Below are 20,346 nucleotides of genomic sequence, written 5' to 3'. Positions count from 1 at the left end.
CCAGGCACTTGGCTGTCTGCGTGTCAAAGTTTTAAACCATCACAACATCCGGATGTCAACAAAACTGCTTGTGTACAGACTTGTTGTTCTCTCATCTCTTTTGTACGGGTGCGAAACATGGACACTATATAGGTGTCACATCAAGCAGCTTGAAGCATTCCACATGCGCTGCCTCCGCAACATCATGAAGATCCGCTGGCAAGACAAAGTGCCCAATCTCGAGGTCCTCAAGAGAGTCCAGATGACAAGCATCGAAATGATGATCATGAAGTCACAGCTACGTTGGACTGGTCACGTCAACCGCATGGATGCCAACAGAATCCCCCGCCGACTTCTGTATGGTGAGCTCTTCCAGGGCATCTGGCATATAGGTCATCCATGGGAACGTTACAAGGACACCATCAAAGCCAATCTGCAGTACAGCAGTATCAAACCCAGGGATCTTGAGGACACCGCCAGTGACAGAACACAGTGGCATGCAACAGTTAGAAATACCTGCATCGCCTTTGAGAAAGACTGCTCCCGGCGTCTACAAGAGGCATGCGAACGACGTCACAGAGCATCAGAAGCGCACAATCCACTGACCGCGAACTCCCCATGCATCATCTGCAGCAAAATGTGCACCTCTAGAATTGGCTTATACAGTCATCAGAGGGCACACCATGAGACCAACAACAGATGATCTGCACAGATTTGTCATCATCGGATTGATGGACTACCAAGAATAATAATTAGACAGCTTGCACTTTACAAATTATATCCCTTGGCTTTACAGAAGTATTCTACCTTTTTTGTGTGTGTTGTAGTGTCACAACATTAAAACAAATTAAATCAATGAATTTTCACATTGTTTTCACTTCCCCCCCCACTCATGCCCTCACATATTGAAATTTTTCAGCTGTTGGGGACGTATTAAAAACTAAAGCACAAGAACATGTAGGGATCTGAATATGTCTTACTGATCAAGAGACCATGCTTTGACAGAAATATTTCATGAAAGAGATTAATTCCCTTTTTTCATTTAAAAAGGGAAGTATCTCAGATAAGAGTCAAAGCTGTTAATTAATGACAATCTTCAAGTGTTAATATCTATGAACTAGTACCTGTACCACTTGGCACAATGTATATTCAACAGAAGAATGCACTATACGTTGGATAAGTACCACAACATAAATTGTGCTTTACCCAACAGTTGGTTAATTGCTCCCTGATCACAAAGATCGAGGTTCACAGCTTCGTCACAAAGGGACACCACAGGTCTCAGGACTCTCAGACTGTAGCGCATCTGTGCAAGTTTGTTGCCACGACCACCTGCACCATGGAAACAGTTACCTTGACCGAAGAAGGGATCTGTGGATAAATCAAAATGAACATCTGCTTCTGCAATTCAGTATAGATTCAAAATAAAGCTATGCTTTCAGCTGCTATTTTGCAGGTTTCAAATAAACCAAAACCAAAGTAACTAATCTCTTATTACGACTTTTTGCTTAAAAATAATTCTCTAATAAGAAACCTTAAAATACTTATGCCTATACTTTATTATCATAACAAATGTGTTTAAATGAGTATTTTTAATTATTTCAGCAATTTAGTTATCTCAATAAAAAGTTACTGATTAGTTTTTTTCAAAGGAATCTGTGTTCCAGTACTGTTGTACCATGAGTACTGTGCTAATTAGGGTGGTTTAAATGGGCAGAAATTAGCTAATCATCTGCTTCTAGAAGCAAAAAATAACTCAGTTTTTGCAAAGAAAAAAAAAAGTAAAAAACCAAATTCTCCAAATAACACATGCAAATAAAAATATAATTAAAATCCCTACTTCTAAAAAATAACTCACTGCATATCATTAGTATGATGTTTTTACAGGCTGTTTGCCCACCTCCAAAGGCATATTGTCAATTATGCTTCATCCATTGTTAATTGTATTGGTACTATCCTCTACTTGCCTAATTGTAATGTTTTGTATGTGCTGTTAAACAAAAAAAAAATGTTTATTAAGTTACAACCACAAGCTCAAATTGCATCCCAATATGTTGCTATAAAACAATTATATAAAATATGACCCACTCAGAAATTATTCTCGAAGGGTCAAAAGGGGAATTATGTTGTACCATGGGTACTGTGCTATATAATTGGTTATGTTTTGGCTATATACAGTGTATGTTTTATAGTAAAATTTAAGGTATTAAAATAAATAAATAGAATAGTGAATACTAGTATAAGCCATTTTCTTTTTATTCATGCCTTGCAAGTAACAGACAGGATTTTGTCTGTGTCTATGTTAATTAAATTTTAAAAATGTCAAAAGCTTAGGCCTCAATGTAGGAAAAAATAGGTGTAAAATTTAGTAAAGCCTAATTTACAATGCTTTTCTTGTTCAACAAAAAACACTGCTATTTGTTAGCATTTAAAGGTCTCTGTAAAAAACTGTTTATGTAAATAAAAAATGCATGTAGAAAAAAAAAGTGTAAAGGCCATTGTTAAAGCCAAATGGTCAAAACAAAACAAAACAAAATTACGACTTAAAAATACCAAAAAACCATCGGCGTGCATTCATGGTTAAAAAAGGGCAAACGAACAACCCTGAGGTAAAGGCTGGCACCCTTAGAACACAAAATAATTAATTACATCAAAACTAAACATAATAACCCTCCAAAGGTGTTTTAGGCCATCAAAAAGTAACTAGTCATAAACTAACACAGCAAAATCCATAAACTTCAATTTAAAAACAAACAAACAAACAAACAAACAAAAACAGGGTGCTTTGCATTGGGGCTTTGGGTTCATCTTGCCAACAGCTCCCAAAGCATCAAATTGCAACTGAGAGAGCCCAGCTCCCCTCTGCAATCAATCTGGCTGGCCACTACATTAATCCAGACTCTGGACTGGTAACTGTAACATCAACTGGCGGGACTGTGTGTGTATGTAACTAAAAAGCACATGCTAATTGCTGTATTCTCAATATATGCGGTGTGTTGCCTTTTCCCCTATAAAAAAACCTTGTGTGCTTTGTATGAGCATAACAGTAGGATAAGTAAAAGAACACAAAAACATAAGAACAGCCATACTGGGTCAGACCAAAGGTCCATCTAGCCCAGTATCCTGTCTTCTGACAGTGGCCAATGCCAAGTTCCCCAGAGAGATTGAACAGAACAGGTAATCATCAAATGATCCATGCCCTGTCTCCCATTCCCAATTTCTGGCAAACAGATGCTAGGGACACCATCCCTGCCCATCCTGGCTAATAGCCATTTATGGACCTATCCTCCATGAATTTATCTAGTTCTGTTTTGAACCCTGTTACAGTGTTGGCCTTCACAACATCCTCTGGCAAAGAGTTCCACAGGTTGACTGTGCTTTGTGTGAAGAAATACATCCCTTTGTTTGCTTTAAACTTGCTCACTATTAATTTCATCAGGTGACCCCTAGTTCTTGTGTTATGAGGAGTAAATAACACTTCCTTATTTACTTTCTCCACACCAGTCATGATTTTATAGACCTCATTCGTATCCTCCTCTTAGCAGTCTCTTTTCCAAGTTGAAATGTCCCAGTCTTATTAATCTCTCCTTATATGGAAGCCATTCCATACCCCTTATTTTTGTTGCCCTTTTCGGAACCTTTTCCAATTTCAATATATCTTTTTTGAGATGAGGTGACCACATCTGCATGCGGTATTCAGGATGTGGGCATACCATGGATTTATAAGGAGACAATATTATATTTTCTGTCTTATTATCTATCCCTTTCTTAATGATTCCCAACATTCTGGTAGTTTTTTTGACTGCTGCTGCACATTGAGTGGATGTTTTCAGAGAACTATCCACAATGACTCCAAGATCTCTTTCTTGAGTGGCAACAGCTAATTTAGACTTGATCATTTTATACGTATAATTGGGATTATGTTTTCCAGTGTGCATTGCTTTGCATTTATCAACATTGAATTACATCTGCCATTTTGTTGTCCAGTCACTCAGTTTTGTGAGATCCCTTTGTAGCTCTTCGCAGTCTGCTTTGGACTTAACTATCTTGAGTAGTTTTGTAGCATCTTCAAATTTTGCCACCTCACTGTTTCTCCCTTTTTTCAGATCATTTATGAATACGTTGAACGGCACTTGGCTTAGTATAGACCCGTAGGGGACACCACTATTTACCCCTCCCCATTCTGAAAACTGACCATTTATTCCTACCCTTCATTTCCTATCTTTTAACCAGTTGCCAATCCCTGAGAGGACCTTCCCTCTTATCCCATGACAGCTTACTTTGCTTAAGAACCTTTAGTGAGGGGCTTTGGCAAAGGCTTTCTGAAAATCTAAGTACATGATATGCACTGGTTTCCCCTTGTCCACATGCTTGTTGAGCCCCCTCAAAGAATTCTAATAGATTGTTGAGACATGATTTCCCTTTACAAAAACCATATTGACTCTTTTCCAACAAATTATAATTAAAAAGTATATGTGGAGATGTACCTATCTCATAGAGCTGGAAAGGACCATGAAAGGTCATCAAATCCAGCCTTCACTAGCAGGACCAACTATTGGTTTTGCCCCAGATCCCTAAGTAGCTTCCTCAAGGATTGAACTCACAACCCTGGGTTTAAGCAGACTAATGCTCAAACCACTGAGCTACCCCTCCTCCCCAAGCTCATCTATGTGTCTGACAATTCTGTTCTTTACTATAGTTTCAAGCAGTTTGCCCAGTACTGAAGTTGGGCTTACCGGGCTGTAATTGTCAGGATCATCTCTAGAGCCCTTTTAAAAAATTGGCATCAAATTAGCTATCCTCCAGTCATTTGGTACAGAAGCTGATTTAAATGATAGGTTACAGACTACAGTTAGTAGCTCTGCATTTCACATTTGAGTTCCTTCGGAGCTCTTGGCTGAATACCATCCGTTCCTGGTGACTTGTTTCAGTTTATTAATTTGTTCCAAAACCTCCTCTAATGACACCTCAATCTGAGATAGTTCCTCAGATTTGTTGCCTAAAAAAAATGGCTCAGGTTTAGGAATCTCCCTCACATACTCAGCCGTGAAGACCAATGCAAAGAATTTATTTAGTTTCTCTGCAATGGCCTTATCGTCCTTGAGTTCTCCTTTAGCATCTTGCTTGTCCGGTGGCCCCATTGGTTGTTTAGCAGGCTTCCTGCTTCTGATTTACTTAATTTTTTTTCCTGTTACTTTTTGAGTCTTTAGCTAGCTGTTCTTCAAATTCTTTTTTGACCTTCCTAATTATGTTTTTACACTTCACTTGCCCAGGGCCGCCGGGGTGGGGGGCGTGGCAAGTGGAGCAATTTGCCCCAGGCCCTGCAAGGGCCCCCACAAGAACATAATATTCTATAGCTTTACAACAACTTTTTTTTAATGGAAGGGGCTCCCCGAAATTGCTTTGCTCCCTGAATCCTCTGGGCGGCCCTGCACTTGCCAGAGTTTATGCTCCTTTCTATTTTCCTCACTAGGATTTAACATCCACTTTTTAAAGGATGCCTTTTTGCCTCTCATTGCTTCTTTTACTTTGTTGTTTAGCCATAATGGCACTTTTTTGGTTCTCTTACTGTGTTTTTTAATTTGGGGTATACATTTAAGTTGAGCCTCTATTATGGTGTCTTTAAAAAGAGGGAAGACGGAGACTACCAGATTAAGTGAATATTTATCTGTACCATAAAATACTCATCTGATTAAATTGACTTATTTCTGTGCAGGAGACACCCAAAACTGGAATAAAAAAAGTAATGTGGGCCAGCTATGAGATGCATTGGATGAGCTGTTGTGTAGAAAACTGTAGAGCAACTTTCTTCAGTACGAGAGTTCATTCCTATTTACGTTTTTCAAAAACTGATGAGAAAACTGATATACTTCCTACATGAACTATTTTTGAAAATGGTATTCTCTGTTCATCAGTATAGTTTTTCTGTCTAACAGTTGTGTTGTATTTTTAGGGCTATGATACATAATTGAGATAGATGTCTAAAGTCAGCTCACCTTGGCCCACGCACCATTCTAGAAACATAAGGAGACGAGTATTCCCTTGACAGGTCATATAGTCATCCACTAACAATGGAGCTACTGAAGCTAATGTAGCAATTGCGTGAAGCTGTAATTCTTCATATTGGGCAACAGACCAGTCATGTACACCAGGCTTTTCATTTGGTTTGACATAGTGAAACAAAGCCAGCACCACTTTACCCTCATTTAGCAGCTGCAGATTCAAAAGATAAATAGGTACAGATACAGCTCAAAGATGTCACATGTAAATATGAAAAAAATCTAAGAGACTGAGTCAACTAATTTTTAAAATAGTTTTTAAACCCAACAGTTTTCAATTTGCTCCTTCAGTATTTAGGCACCACATAGACTCTCTCTGGGCATGATAAATGGTCACTTTACTATCACCTCGTATAGTGGTCAGTGGATCACGCCCTTTGTTCTAATTCAGGGATTAACACCACACTGGTTTTTGTTGTTTTGTTTTTTTAATTAGTCTCTTGGATAAAGCTGTTGGGCCACATCCTTATCTGGTATAAATAATCACAGAGGCAGGCACCGCTTTTGGGTCTTTGTTTGTACGGGCCCTGGCACAAAGGAATCCCACTTATGGACCAGGACCTCAAGCTGCTACAATAATACAACCAATAATAATAATTATAAAATTGAAGTCATTATGAGGGTAGGAGGATCTGCATCACAGGAGGCAAGTTTGATGGGGTGTCAGGGATGTTTTGATTGTTGGTGGTGATGGTGGTGGCATGGTGTAACGCTGATATAAAAGGCTCAAAGACAGGTGTGTGGTGGGAAGACAGAGTAGCAACTAATGACAAGCTTGACTGATTGTAGTTCTTGGCTACCATAGGCACTCAGATAGCCTCTCATCAGTTTCACTGACTCATTGCCCAGTGGTTCCTTCAGGTTGCCAGAATCTGCAGAAACAGGGAGAAAATGCCCAGGACAGGACTGGCTTGTACTAGAAAAATTACCCATGGTTGGCAATGGGAGCAGGTACAGTGAAACTAGTGCTGAATATAGTTCAGGGGAGACAAATACTGTTCATATTCTGCATCAATTCAGTAAACATGGTTTCTGAAACAGTGATGAACTTGGCTTGTCCTAGTCTACATCTGCATTTGAGACATGTTCAGGATCTGCTTTTCAGAATAGGTAATTTTTTTTAGTGTTGGACTAGATCTGCAAAACCTCTAAAAAATAGGCACCTTATGTTGCAGTATAGCATCAGCACGAGGTCTGAGGATAAGCACCGGCATAAGATTATGAATTATTCACCTACAGATGATCATACAGACATGGATAGCAAAGGATATTGCTATGATCAGTATAACCCTCATTTATTTACACAACCAATTTGGGTACAACTTACCTGGACTGCACACAGATCTTTCGCTAAGACTGCAACCATGTTAAACAGCAATTTTTTCAGCTCAAAGTCTTCATAACTGTAGGTAAGCTTAAAACCTTTTACCAAAGGATTATGGCTTTTAACTGGGAAGGAAATTATAGCTAAATTACAATTAAAGCTAAACAAGAAATTCAAAAGATGATAATTAGGAAAAAAGCACTTATATTTCACATGTGCAATAATAAGACATCTTACCTTCACTAAATGTTGCTAATAGTATTAACTGCTTAGTAAATCCACTTTCCTAACAGACATACAAAATAAATGTTTTCATTAAATCATAGCACATAAATTCATTGCAAGTTTTACTATTTTCCTGACAACATTTCATTTGACAGTAGACTCAGCATTTTACCAAAGTAGGTGACAGGGTATTTGGTAATCTAAAGGTTCAATTAATCAAAATGTATACCTCATTCTGCACAAATGTATGCAAGTCTGTGGAAGCCCCAAAAGATTGGCATTCACTGGTCCAATCTGGCACAGATGAAGACAATAGTCTCACAGTGTAGTCAGGGCTAAATTTTCAAACTGGCTCCCTTCATTTGTGTGCATATGGTTTTGCCAGTTTGAGTAATGTTTGTGCATTCATTTGTACACACACACACATGTGTGTGTGTGCAATTTGTGCATGTAAATATGCTTTTTACGTTCAAATGATAAAATTTACAATGGATCACATGAAAACTGGATGCACGAGTGACGTGTGCTCAAATGGATGCCACATATTGAAAATTTGGCTGTTATAGTCCATGACAAAAAATGGATGTGAGCAAACTACAGCTGCCAAACAGCCAGTTGAGCAACAATACCTCCAGGACCAGAGACAGTACAAAGAACTGACCAGATAACCTAGGAGATACAACAGCTCTTCTCTTCCTTGATATATCCAGCAATTACTGGGCTCATATTGTGCTCAGTCCAATAGTCTCAAATTGCAAAAAGCACTTTTTGTCATCAGAAAAATACTGCAATGATGATTTATGGGCCTCCTTATTTGTTATGTCATGATTATTTAGAATTCTAAATCTAAAACTGTGAAACAGAGAGTAAAAGAATATTAGCTTATTTAAAAAAAAGGAACCATACAGCTCTCTCGTAAAAGCTATGAAATATTCCAGAAGATGTGGGTAATGAAGTAAACAGACACTTCTTAGGCAACTTACTGTAATAAACTTAGTCCTTAGATTTTCCAAACGAGTACAATTTTAAACATAAAGCTCCCTGTAATAGGACCCTTCTGTTAAGCCTTGCAGTTGTATTTGTTTTCTATCAAATCATCTTTATGTTACTGGGCAGGAGCTAACAGTATTATGGATTTGAGTGTCTCTGAGGCAGAGGGAACTACAAAAAGAAACAGAGTCTTCCTGGAAGGAAAGCCCTGAACAGCCAAGCATGAGAGAAAGAATAGACTGAATTTAACAATATAACAAATCCCAGGAAAGTGGTAAGTTTGGACTATATCCAGTGCATACAGAACAGGGTAGTTAATATGTTACCAGCCTATAAGGCTCAAAAGTATGAATACTCACAATCATTGGTGCTCCAGGGTTTTCAGCTATGAGTGTGGCTATTACTAAGAGGTCATTTCTTAGCTGGCGATCATAGTGACGGAAACCATGCATGAGTAATTTCATGAACACTTCCTTCAAAGCACTTAGAAGAAAATAAAAGTCAGAGTTTTATATTCCTTTTCATATTCTATTTATGTGCAGGTCCTGAGTACATGAATCCCATTGCTACATCAGACTTTTCATAGTCTAGATTAGTGTGCAGTTGCAAGCACCACAACTTCCCAAGGCTTTTCAAAATTGATATTTTATATAGATTCATAGATTGTAGGGCTGGAAGGGACTTCGAGAGGTCATCGAATCCAGTCCCCTGCCCTCATGGCAGGACCAAATACCGTCTAGACCATCCCTGATAGACATTTATCTAACCTACTCTTAAATATCTCCAGAGATGGAGATTCTGCAACCTCCCTAGGCAGTTTATTCCAGTGTTTAACCATCCTGACAGTTAGGAACTTTTTCCTAATGTCCAACCTAAACCTCCCTTGCTGCAGTTTAAGCTCATTGCTTCTTGTTCTATCCTTAGAGATCTAAGATGAACAAGTTTTCTCCCTCCTCCTTATGACACCCTTTTAGATACCTGGAAACTGCTATCATGTCCCACCTCAGTCTTTTCTTTTCCAAACTAAACAAACCCAATTCTTTCAGCCTTCCTTCATAGGTCATGTTCTCTAGACCTTTAATCATTCTTGCTGCTCTTCTTTGGACCCTCTCCAATTTCTCCATATCTTTCTTGAAATGCGGTGCCCAGAACTGGACACAATACTCCAGTTGAGGCCTAACCAGCGCAGAGTAGAGCGGAAGAATGACTTCTTGTGTCTTGCTCACAACACACCTGTTAATGCATCCCGAAATCACGTTTGCTTTTTTTGCAACAGCATCACACTGTTGACTCATATTTAGCTTGTGGTCTCCTATAACCTCTAGATCCCTTTCTGCCATACTCCCTCCTGAACATTCTCTTCCCATTCTGTATGTGTGCAATTGATTGTTCCTTCCTAAGTGGAGCACTTTGCATTTGTCTTTATTAAACTTCATCTTGTTTACCTCAGACCATTTCTCCAATTTGTCCAGATCATTTTGAATTATGATCCTATCCTCCAAAGCAGTTGCAATCCCTCCCAGTTTGGTATCATCTGCAAACTTAATAAGCATACTTTCTATGCCAATATCTAAGTTGTTGATGAAGATATTGAACAAAGCTGGTCCCAAAACAGACCCCTGCAGAACCCCACTTGTAACACCTTTCCAGGCGGATTGTGAACCATTAATAACTATTCTCTGAGTACGGTTATCCAGCCAATTATGCACCCACCTTATAGTAGCCCCATCTAAGTTGTGTTTGCCTAGTTTATTGATAAGAATATCATGCGAGACCATATCAAATACCTTACTAAAGTCTAGGTATACCACATCCACCGCTTCTTCCTTATCCACAAGACTCGTTATCCTATCAAAGAAAGCTATCAGATTGGTTTGACATGATTTGTTCTTTACAAATCCATGTTGGCTATTCCCTATCATCTTACCATCTTCCAAGTGTTTGCAGATGATTTCCTTAATTACTTGCTCCATTATCTTCCCTGGCACAGAAGTTAAAGTAACTGGTCTATAGTTTCCTGGGTTGTTTTTATTTCCCTTTTCCAGTCTTCTGGAATCTCTCCCGTCTCCCATGATTTTCCAAAGATAATAGCTAGAGGCTTAGATACCTCCTCTATTAGCTCCTTGAGTATTCTAGGATGCATTTCATCAGGCCCTGGTGACTCGCACGCATCTAACTTGTCTAAGTGATTTTTAACTATGTATCACTGTGTATCTAATTTAAGCATCAACTGCTATAATAGGCACAACTGGACACAAATCTTTGTTTTACAGGTGTTAAATTGAATTTATAAAGAGATGTCTATTTACTCAAGCAAAGGTATGCTTAACTGCATCTTCCTGTCCGATTAAAATATTTACTTTAAAAACAGAAGGGCAAATCCTCAGTGAACGTCAACACAACTCCATTGACTAATGGAGTAATGTAGCTAAGGATCTGGTTCTCAGTTTTGTATTTTATAACATATCATTTACTATTAATTTTATAATGCTTAATAAAAAAAAGTATTTCAGTAACGCATTGCATTGATTTAAGGCCCGATTCTGCAGTCCTTTTCTTCTGCAGGATCAGGCCCATAATAATTACTGCTTAACTGCATAACCTGCATTCCTCTTGTCTCGTCTCTCAGCATGTATCAAACAAAATGCCAAAATCCAGCAACGTATTATTTTAGAAATACATAGATTGCTCCAAAATTGCAATATTAGTTTACATAATGTTTGACTGTACTTACTATATACATTCCAAGTTACTGAGCTGATTAACAACTTCTTCCTTTGACATGTTTTCTAATAAGTTCCACAGGATTTCTGATGAACGGAACAGTAGCTGTCCAGAGGGATCGGCATCATTTAGATGAGAACAGATTCTGCTGGCTGCTTGGGCTTTCATCATAAGTTTACAATTTACTCCTGGAATTAAGACAGTCTGAATAATCAACTCCCTGCAGGTTGGTAATTGTTTTAGGTGTATATAAAGAAAAGCGTATCTGAGATAACGAGATTGTTAAAAAAATATCCTATACTAACCAGATGTGGAGAGATGCTGTAGGGCTTTAAGTACCCATAACTTCTCAGCAAGTTGATTTTCAACCAATGCTAGAGACAAAACTAGGGTTTCTGCTAAACCTCCCAATTCAGCCATCTGTATCTTATAGTTTGCACTTGTAGAGTGTAAATCTGTATGTACAATAGTTGAGAGTTATTTAGACAAGCATAATCACACATAATATTTAGCTTTCTTCAAAAAACGGATGAAATGTGAATTTCAGTAATTTTAGTGAAAATGATGTAAAGTGAAACTTTTAATCAAGCTCAAGACCTCTTTGTGTTAGGTGCTATACAAACATCTAGTAAGAGTTGGTTCCTAGCTTGAAGAGTTAGCAGTCTAACAGACAAATGGTGGGAGAGGAAACAGAGGCACAGAACAGCAAAGTGACTTGCTCTAGGTCACACAACAAATCAGTGGCAGACATGGAACAGAACCCAAGTCTCCTGAGTCCCAGTCTAGTGCCCTAATTCTCTGGACTATGCTGCCACTCATGATTAGCATATCTGTCTATCAGTCAGCATGACTAAATCCCATTGCTTAACGTGACATCTCAAGGTCACGTTGACTAAATTTGAATTGCCAACATGTGTTTTTTCCTTTGCCCATGCATACAGAAACCACTACTGTGGTTCTTTTTGTAGTGTAGATGGGGACAGAAGTAATGAGATGAGCAGTTCACATTCTTATGTTCCACCTTATCAAGCAACAGAAAGTTAAGTTTGAGCAATTTTTAAAAGACAAATGACATTTCAGAGAAAAGGCCCATTTTCATTTTTTTTAAGGATGAAATTCTTGTAAAAATTCCCCTTATTTAGTACTAGTCAACCACATCCCTTCATTTCCTCATTGCAAGTGGTTCCTCTGCCCAATGATGACCTCTTCCATTAGCAGATCTACCAGCAATGTCTTGACTACTATGAATGATCAAGGGCTCAATCCTGTTAAGTGTTGAGAACTCTGGCCATGATCCAGCAAAGCGTCAACACTCTCGTGAGTAGCTCCATTTACTTCAGCAGGGTTAAGCATGTGCTTTGATCCTTCTGCTGCTTTGCCAGAGTGCTTAGCACCTTACAGGATCATACCTCAATTTAAACCCCAGTCTTGCAAAGACTTATGTGCTTGACGTTAAGCATATGCATAAATAGTTCCATTGAAAAATCAAGTTAGAGAACAGTGTCTACCAAGCATGAAATACAGTTCCTTAGTTTTGACATAATATTTTAGATACTTTCTGTATCTAAAGGAAAGGCAAAAATGCCACGAATCTCAATACTTATTGAAGTAAGTGGAACTACTCAATTATGTACAGTTAAACGTGTATATGTGTTTGCAGAATTTGGAGTAACACTTTTAAAAACTAAAAACAGATTGCTTTGACATTTCCAGATTCCTGTAATTGAAGTGAGAGCACCAACCTGAGCTCTGCAGGCCACAGAAGCCAGGTTAGCCTGCGACCAAAGTCACAGAGTCAAAGGCCACATGGGATCACCAGATAATCCAGTGCACAGGGCCGGCTCTAGGCACCAGCTTATCAAGCAGGAGTGGGGCAGCACTTTCAGGTATTTGGCGGCAATTCGGCGGAGGGTCCCTTACTCCCGCTCAGAGCGAAGGACCTCCCGCTGAATTGCCGCAGATCACGATCGCGGCTTTTTTTTTTTTTTTTTTTTTTGGCTGCTTGGGGCGGCAAAACCCCTGGGGCCGGCCCTGCCAGTGCAACCTCCTATATATCTATATCTATCTCTTTCTCTCTCTCACAGGCCACCTATACCACCCAGCACCCAACCCAACAACCATAATTAGACCTAAGTATTAAAGACTACAGGAGACTAGACTATTATGTGGCACTGGTAGAGGATTAAGGGATACCACATGGCAAGGAAACGGCCAGTTGCTGTATGCTTCCTAAATCATAAAACTCAGGAATAGGAGACAATGCTTCCTCTCTAGAGGTTATATGGCCAAACAAAGAATTCTATATTTTTTCCTCACTTCCAGCCCCAAAGCCATTCATTCCTTTTTCCTGTATCCTCCATGTTTCAGAATCCTCGTGGCCCTCCCCGCAAACATTTGTACTGTTTCACCCTAGCCCTTCAAAATCTTATAATAAACAATGTGTAACTAAATTAATTTTGCATATATTGCCAGATTAGACAGATACATTCAATGTATACACATGGATAATTTAATTTTTAATATTTTAAATGACAATATATACATTCCTATTGAAGATTATATTAATTGTGGTCTATTTAATTAAGATAATTATGGCACTTATTTATCTGCACAAATAAAAATTCTTAACTGCAGTCAGAGCTGAGTGCAAAGAGCCATTTCAGAGTAGATGACAGATCACATACATTTCATTGTTTCATTCTTGCAAGACTTTAAAATTGTGTATTTTACCTGCAAGCTGTTTTTTTGGTGGCTCTGCATGGTAAAAGCTAATGATACACTTACAGATTTGTATCCTCACTTGAGAACTTGGCACTCTCATCAAGTAACCTGTAAGAAACAGACAAATTCTGATTTGCAATTTTTACAAGATAAAATAGTTAAAAAAAAGTCATCTGATTCCTCCTACTTATATTTCCTTGTACTTTGAGTAATGTGTGTTCCTTCTTACTGTTTACACCCTGTATATATTTGTGTTCACTCCTTATGAGGGTAACCATCTTGGGCCGGTATTAACGTATCCCAGGTTTGACTATAAATACCTGAGAGACAGTATTCACTGCCACAGAGGAGAAGGAAGTGGTTTTGGGAAAACGGCCTGGGGTTTATGAAGAAGCCTGTTCTGTTGCCCTTTGTTTTACAACCTGAGTCTGGAGTTCCCTGAGTAAGGTGGACTGGAACTCCAGAGCGGTGAGGGATTAGGCCAAGTCAATGGTTCCAGACAGTTTCTCTCAGAACAAAGAAAGCAGGATTACGAATACGGCAGCTGACACCATGGTTGCCATATTAGTAATCCTAGCATCGGGTGAGGCACAATGGTATATACGGGGAACATATAAAAAGTACCTTTTCAACAAAATAGGGACAGAACTAGAGAGAGCCATGCTGTGGAGCATGCCAAATTAAGCTGACTTGCTTTCTCTTTTAATTTTGTAATCCTATACTTCGTAATAAGTTTTGGGGCAGGCACCATTAAAGAGGGTCTGAAACAGAGACTCTGGGTCTATTTTGCTATCTCTTTGGACAGATGAAAATAAAGACCTCCAGACAGGAGAACTTTCTGTTCCCAGGTTCCAAGGATATTCCTTTTTGTTTGACCTGTCACACACAGCCTTTTGCTCCACCTCTCTATTGCTCAAGTCTTCCCACTTGGAGTGCCGCCCAGAGGATTCAGAGGGCCTGGGGTCTTCGGCAGCGGGGGGCCTTCTGCTCCGGGTCTTCGGAGCACTTCGGCAGTGGGTCCCGGAGCAAGTGAAGGACCTGCTGCTGAACTGCCGCCGAAGACCCAGAGCAGAAGGAGCCCTCGCTGCCGAATTGCCACAGAAGACCCGGAGCGGAAGAAGCTCCGAGTCTTTGGCAGCGCGTCCTTCACTCGCTCTGGGTGTGTTTGGCGGCACTGAAGGACCTGCTGCTGAAGACCCACTGAAAACTCTCGTGGGAGCCCCTGCAGGGTCCAGGGCAAATTGCCCCACTTGCCTCCGCCCTTCGGGCGGCCCTGCCCACTTGCTGACCTGCTATTCGTCTTCTCATTACCGTCGCTATTGGATAATCAAGACCCCATGCTCTCTTGACCCACAGAGCTTGTGATGGTGGTGTTCTTTGAAAAACTCAAGTATAATAGTTCAGATTCTCAAAGCAAAATGAAATCGGACAGTGGATCAGGCTACAAGAGTAATAGTGGTTTATTTCTTGAGCTCTCCTGGGCTACCTCTGGTGGGGAGCCTCTCTCACTAGGCAGAAAGAAACCTCATTGGCTAATCAGCCAATTAGGATTCTCCAATATTCTCACAGCTGCACAGATGAAGTTCACAGCAAAGTAGAAATGCTTCTGAATGCTGGGAAATTCAGAATGTTGACTGACTCAGGAGGTAGCAAGAACTTGTAATTATAAGTACGTAACAAAAATCATATAAATTCTAAGCTACATCTGAGAAGATAATTGTGGTTCTTTTTATTATCCTGGAGGGCATTGAAGCACAGCAATCTAACTTACCCAATTGTGCAATTGATTCTAAAGTAACTGGGGTGTAGTTGACTTCATCAGATAATTTCTTCTTTAAAAATGGTAACCTGCAAAAATTGAACAAGCAAGTTATTATAACTATCATTAGAACACAGCAGAAAAAACAGATTAATCAAAACCTGTTCATGTTGGTGCCAACATCTGATAGAAAAATCAATATCTTATGTTCTATCCTATGAAATTCCTTGAAGATGTCTTGGAAAAACTGTCCTCAAGTATATTCTTTGCAGACACTGATCCCAGAACAAAATGTTTACTTTCATGATCTAGCAACTAATTTTTTGGCTGGTAGAAGCAAATGCCTACAGGTATCATTGTAGTAATTCATATTTGGTAAACCAGGAAATAATCCCAGCAAACAAATCTCATTTAAGTATGGAAGATTAAGATCAGTAACTGGGGTGACATTAGTCATATGCCAGAGGCAGGCTATGAACAGACATGCTCACCACAGATGGGGGAAAAGGAATCGATCCAGTGATGAGCTGCTAAGATCTTAACAACCGGTCCCCTCCTCACCCCACAAGGGGGTCATGGCCCGGCCCTGCCCCTGGGACTCATGGCCCATCCAACCCCCCACGTTCCTTGATGCCACCCCGGGATCCCTGCCCCATCCACCCCTCTTCCCTGTCCCCTGACTACCCTCTGCCACCCCATCCAACCCCATCTCATTCCTGATGGCCTCCTGGGACCCTTGCCCCTGACTGCCCCATCCAACCCTCCCCCTCCTTGCTGACTGCTCCCCTGGGACCCTTGCCCACATTCAACCCCCTTGTTCCCCACCCTCTGACTGCTCCGACCCCTAACCACCTCCCCACGCCGGACCACCCCCCCTGAACTCCCTTGCCCTATCCAACACCCCCCCCCCGCTCCCTTACTGCGCTGCCTGGAGGTGGCTAGCATCACTACAGCTGCGCCACTCAGCTGGAGCCGGGCCACTCCGCCACCATACAGCACCTGGAGCACCGGGTCAGGCCGAGCTTGCAGCTCCCTGCTTCCTGCGAATCACCTGTTCGTGCAGGAAGCCTGGGAGGGCGGAGAAGCGGTGCGGTGGCTTCGTGCTCAGGCCCAGGGAGGCGGAGGTGAGCTGGGTTGGGGAGCGGTTCACCTGCGGCCCCCCCCCAGGTTACCTGCTGTGGCCCTCCTCGCGCCCCCCGCCCTAGCTCACCTCCACTCCGTCTCCACCTCCCTGGGCCTGAGTGTGAAGCTGCCACACCACTTCTCCACCCTCCCAGGCTTCCTGCGCGAACAGCTGATTTGCGGGGAGGGGGAGGGGGAGACGCAGGGCGGAGTGTTCAGGGGAGGAGGCAGAGGTCAGCTGGGGTCGGGGGGTGGGGCACGGAGCTGGAGCACCCATGGGGTCAGTGCCTAAAGTGCCACTTTTGGATAATGTGCTCAGGGGGAGCCCCAGCTATGCTCCTGGGTCACTTCAACTTACCGGTTGTTAAATTTAAAAGCCCTTTTAGAACTGGTTGCCCCACGCAGGACAACAGGTTCTAAAAGGGCTTCTAAATTTAACAACTGGTTCCCACGAACCAGTGCAATCTGGCTCCAGCTCACCACTGAACCGAACCCTAGGCAGGACAGCTAGCAATATGGAAAAATATAACTATTAGTTGTATTTAGGTTACTTGGAGTCAGATTCTCTCTTTAAATTGGGGTATTGTTCAGATAAATTCACTCAGATGCTATGAGCATAGAGTTTATGTAATAAATACATGCTCTAAAATTGCCCTCATATTCAATTAAATAGTTAGATGTTATGCTCCGTTCACGACACACTGTAGTGCACGCACAGCTTTGCTGTAGGTTTTCTGGAGAGCGGGTTAAGAAGGGGGAAGATCACCTGTTGGTATCAGTAGCAGAGCCAGAAGAAAAGAAGGGAGAGAGAAAATAATGGGACAAATGGGGAGAAAGAGACAGAAAAGGTGAGAAAGAAAGAAGTGTGAACAAGATAGGCAAAGAAATAAAGATAGTGGTGGAAGAGTGGAAAATTATGGGAGAGACAGGACCAGCTGCTAAAAGGAACTTCCAAGTAACACCTAGTCTATTTATTGGCTTCTCCTTCTTATCTGTAAAAGCACTGAAGTGTGGAAACATCCCTATCAGACAAATATTAAAGCAAAGAACTGAGGTCCAAAGCTATATCCATACATTCACTGCAGAAACTAGTATCATTTCTGAACTCTACAATAGGTGACAATTTACTTCTCACTTGAACTGATACTATGTTGTATGGACCTTACACCTTCACTGCAAAGTTTTGCCATGCTGCTGCCATACACATAAACTTGAAAACTTCATGATGTACTCTCTCGTTAACCACTGTGGGGCAGCAAAGCAGCACAAATAATTATGCTCAGAGAAGTAATAAGTTCAGTTGCAATGTTGTATCACTACTATACATATCAGCTGAAAACGACCTATCAAAAAAGTTAAGGGAAAGTCTTCTATATAATCATTATTATGGCTGTAATTTTCAAACCAAAAGGACAGTACTGACAAACAAAAAATGAATGATATTTATTCTGATTTGAAAATAATGTAGAGTAGTATGGCAATGAAGATGTTAAAAAGCCCTCACAATTAAACGTTAAATTCTAAAGTACATTAAAATCGACAAAACCAAAACAAAACCCTCAAATTGTTTTTGTATTCTAACCTCCCAAATAAATTGACCTAAAGTTTATCACTTCATAAAGCTTACCTAAAGTTGTTACTGTCCCTTTGCTTCATCTCAGGTTTTTAAGTCACCGGGAGAGCATTTTGAAACAACAAAACACACTTTAACAAGACTTATTGTTTAATCTCTTGGGGGCCAATAGTCCCAGAACACCCCATTGCAGGCAATGAGACACCTGTGGGAATCCTGCTTTCTGGTATCCAGGGGTTAATTATAATACTGTCCTGAGTGCAGCAATAAGTAGTTCTACAGTCACTGAACTACTAAAAACGGCCTTTTTGTGTCTACAGCAATCACACACAAAGAAAATCAGTTTATAAAAGGGAAGGAAGGCGAACCAGTGTATGCCTAGTCATCTCATAGGGGTGTTGCAAAAATCACTTAATATTTGTATAGCACTTATATAAGTCCTCAGTGCTATTTTTTATTAAAGACTGATGTACTTACCCGCATAATTTAAGAATTTCACATGTAGGCTCTATGAAAGCGTCTTGGTCCTGAATTTTTTCTGCACATAGGTTAAGAATTTTAAATATTTGTGCTAAATCCTTAAGAGGCTTTTAATGTTCAGTTAAGGAAATTAGACTGTCAGAACACCTGAGAATGAGAAAAAAACAGAACTTATTTCTTGTAATATACTTTATTTTCAAAATGAAATACTCTAGTCCAACACGGTCAGATTTGGATAACTAAAATTAGGCACATAAATCCCTATTTAGGTACAGTAACTATAAGCAGCCTGATTTTCAAATGTGTGAAGCACCAGAGCTCTCTTACCCAGTGAAATCAATGGGAGTTGTGGGCACTAAACACCACTGAAAAGTATGCCTAAATATGGGTTTATATGTCTAACTTTAGGCACTCAACTTTGAAAATGTGAACCAAATACACATTTGTGAGGTAATCTTTATACCTAGTCTCACCTGTCATTTCTAGAAATTTGTTACATACAACCGGCACTGTTTATATAAAAAAGTGTCCAGCCAATTAATCCAGATTTGGTTTTGTTTAAATGTCACCTTATGCCCACTAGTCATTGTTGTTCTTATCTGCATTTCTTAAGTATTAATCAATATAGCACTTAGATACCACATCTGTACTGAGTTGTAAAAGCTGAAATTACATGGAAGTTTGTATAGCCTTATCTACATTTTTCTATGTTGTTGCATACTGAGATTTTTCTATTCTGTTTTGAAGCAGGTAGCCCCAAGCATCCAAAGAATATTTCTTACCCAAGCTACCCTACCAACGATAGGTGTGCATAGAAGGCCTTCTCTAAGCCAGTGATTAAATCATCAGTGAACCACTGACGCTATCAGGGAAAGCTATACATCTCTGAGAAATGTAGCCAATGATAAGCCACTTTGCTGAAAAGTCAAAAATATTAAAAAAATGTAAAATACCACATCTTATTTGAACTGTAGTTTCCGTGGAGGAGGGAAAAAAAAGGATACAAGACCAGTCTCATACTGCTTCATCACTTTCTTGAGAGTTTCTAGCTGTCTTTCCTCCTTATCATTCTTAAAACAAAAAAAGAAAAAAACCTTAATTTTAAATTGCAGTGTGCCTTTAAAACCTTAAATAATCTTGTTCTATTTCATTTCGAGTTCAAGTGCAAGTGGAAAAATAGATTAAAAAGTCACAAGATACTATGAAATTCTGAAAGTGTTCAGCAGCAGGATTAGTTTCTTGATCTAACTATATATTTTTAAATGCACAGAACACATTCCTATAATCTTGCAGTCTTTTAGTAGTGGATATTTTGGTTGAACATGTGGGCTCACTGGATTAAAGCATCTGACAACACTATAGGGTTGTCTGATAAGTGAAGCAGTACGCC

General features: G+C 40.1%; 2 protein-coding genes across 4 annotated transcripts in view; one reads left to right on the top strand and one right to left on the bottom strand.

The window, feature by feature from the left end:
* FAM237B (family with sequence similarity 237 member B) overlaps positions 1-20,346 on the top strand; it is a 1,214,420-nt gene that overhangs the window by 78,324 nt on the left and 1,115,750 nt on the right. The gene's annotated exons all lie outside the window — the stretch shown is intronic.
* CFAP69 (cilia and flagella associated protein 69) overlaps positions 1-20,346 on the bottom strand; it is a 48,177-nt gene that overhangs the window by 21,737 nt on the left and 6,094 nt on the right. The window contains exons 3-13 of one of the 3 annotated variants that reach the window (XM_050939534.1): positions 19,961-20,026; positions 18,954-19,063; positions 15,794-15,870; positions 14,032-14,130; positions 11,607-11,756; positions 11,312-11,489; positions 8,937-9,060; positions 7,600-7,648; positions 7,366-7,487; positions 5,976-6,192; positions 1,186-1,350 (exon numbers count right to left, since the gene is read on the bottom strand). In XM_050939534.1, the coding sequence (XP_050795491.1) occupies positions 1,186-1,350; positions 5,976-6,192; positions 7,366-7,487; positions 7,600-7,648; positions 8,937-9,060; positions 11,312-11,489; positions 11,607-11,756; positions 14,032-14,130; positions 15,794-15,870; positions 18,954-19,063; positions 19,961-20,026 (1,357 nt within the window). The remainder of the gene's footprint in view (positions 1-1,185; positions 1,351-5,975; positions 6,193-7,365; positions 7,488-7,599; positions 7,649-8,936; positions 9,061-11,311; positions 11,490-11,606; positions 11,757-14,031; positions 14,131-15,793; positions 15,871-18,953; positions 19,064-19,960; positions 20,027-20,346) is intronic. The other 2 variants (XM_050939533.1, XM_050939535.1) reach the window with 2 other exon arrangements.

Source organism: Gopherus flavomarginatus, chromosome 2 (assembly GCF_025201925.1).
Source record: "Gopherus flavomarginatus isolate rGopFla2 chromosome 2, rGopFla2.mat.asm, whole genome shotgun sequence".
Classification (NCBI taxonomy): domain Eukaryota; kingdom Metazoa; phylum Chordata; order Testudines; family Testudinidae; genus Gopherus; species Gopherus flavomarginatus.
This window is presented reverse-complemented; position numbering and strand designations above follow the sequence as displayed.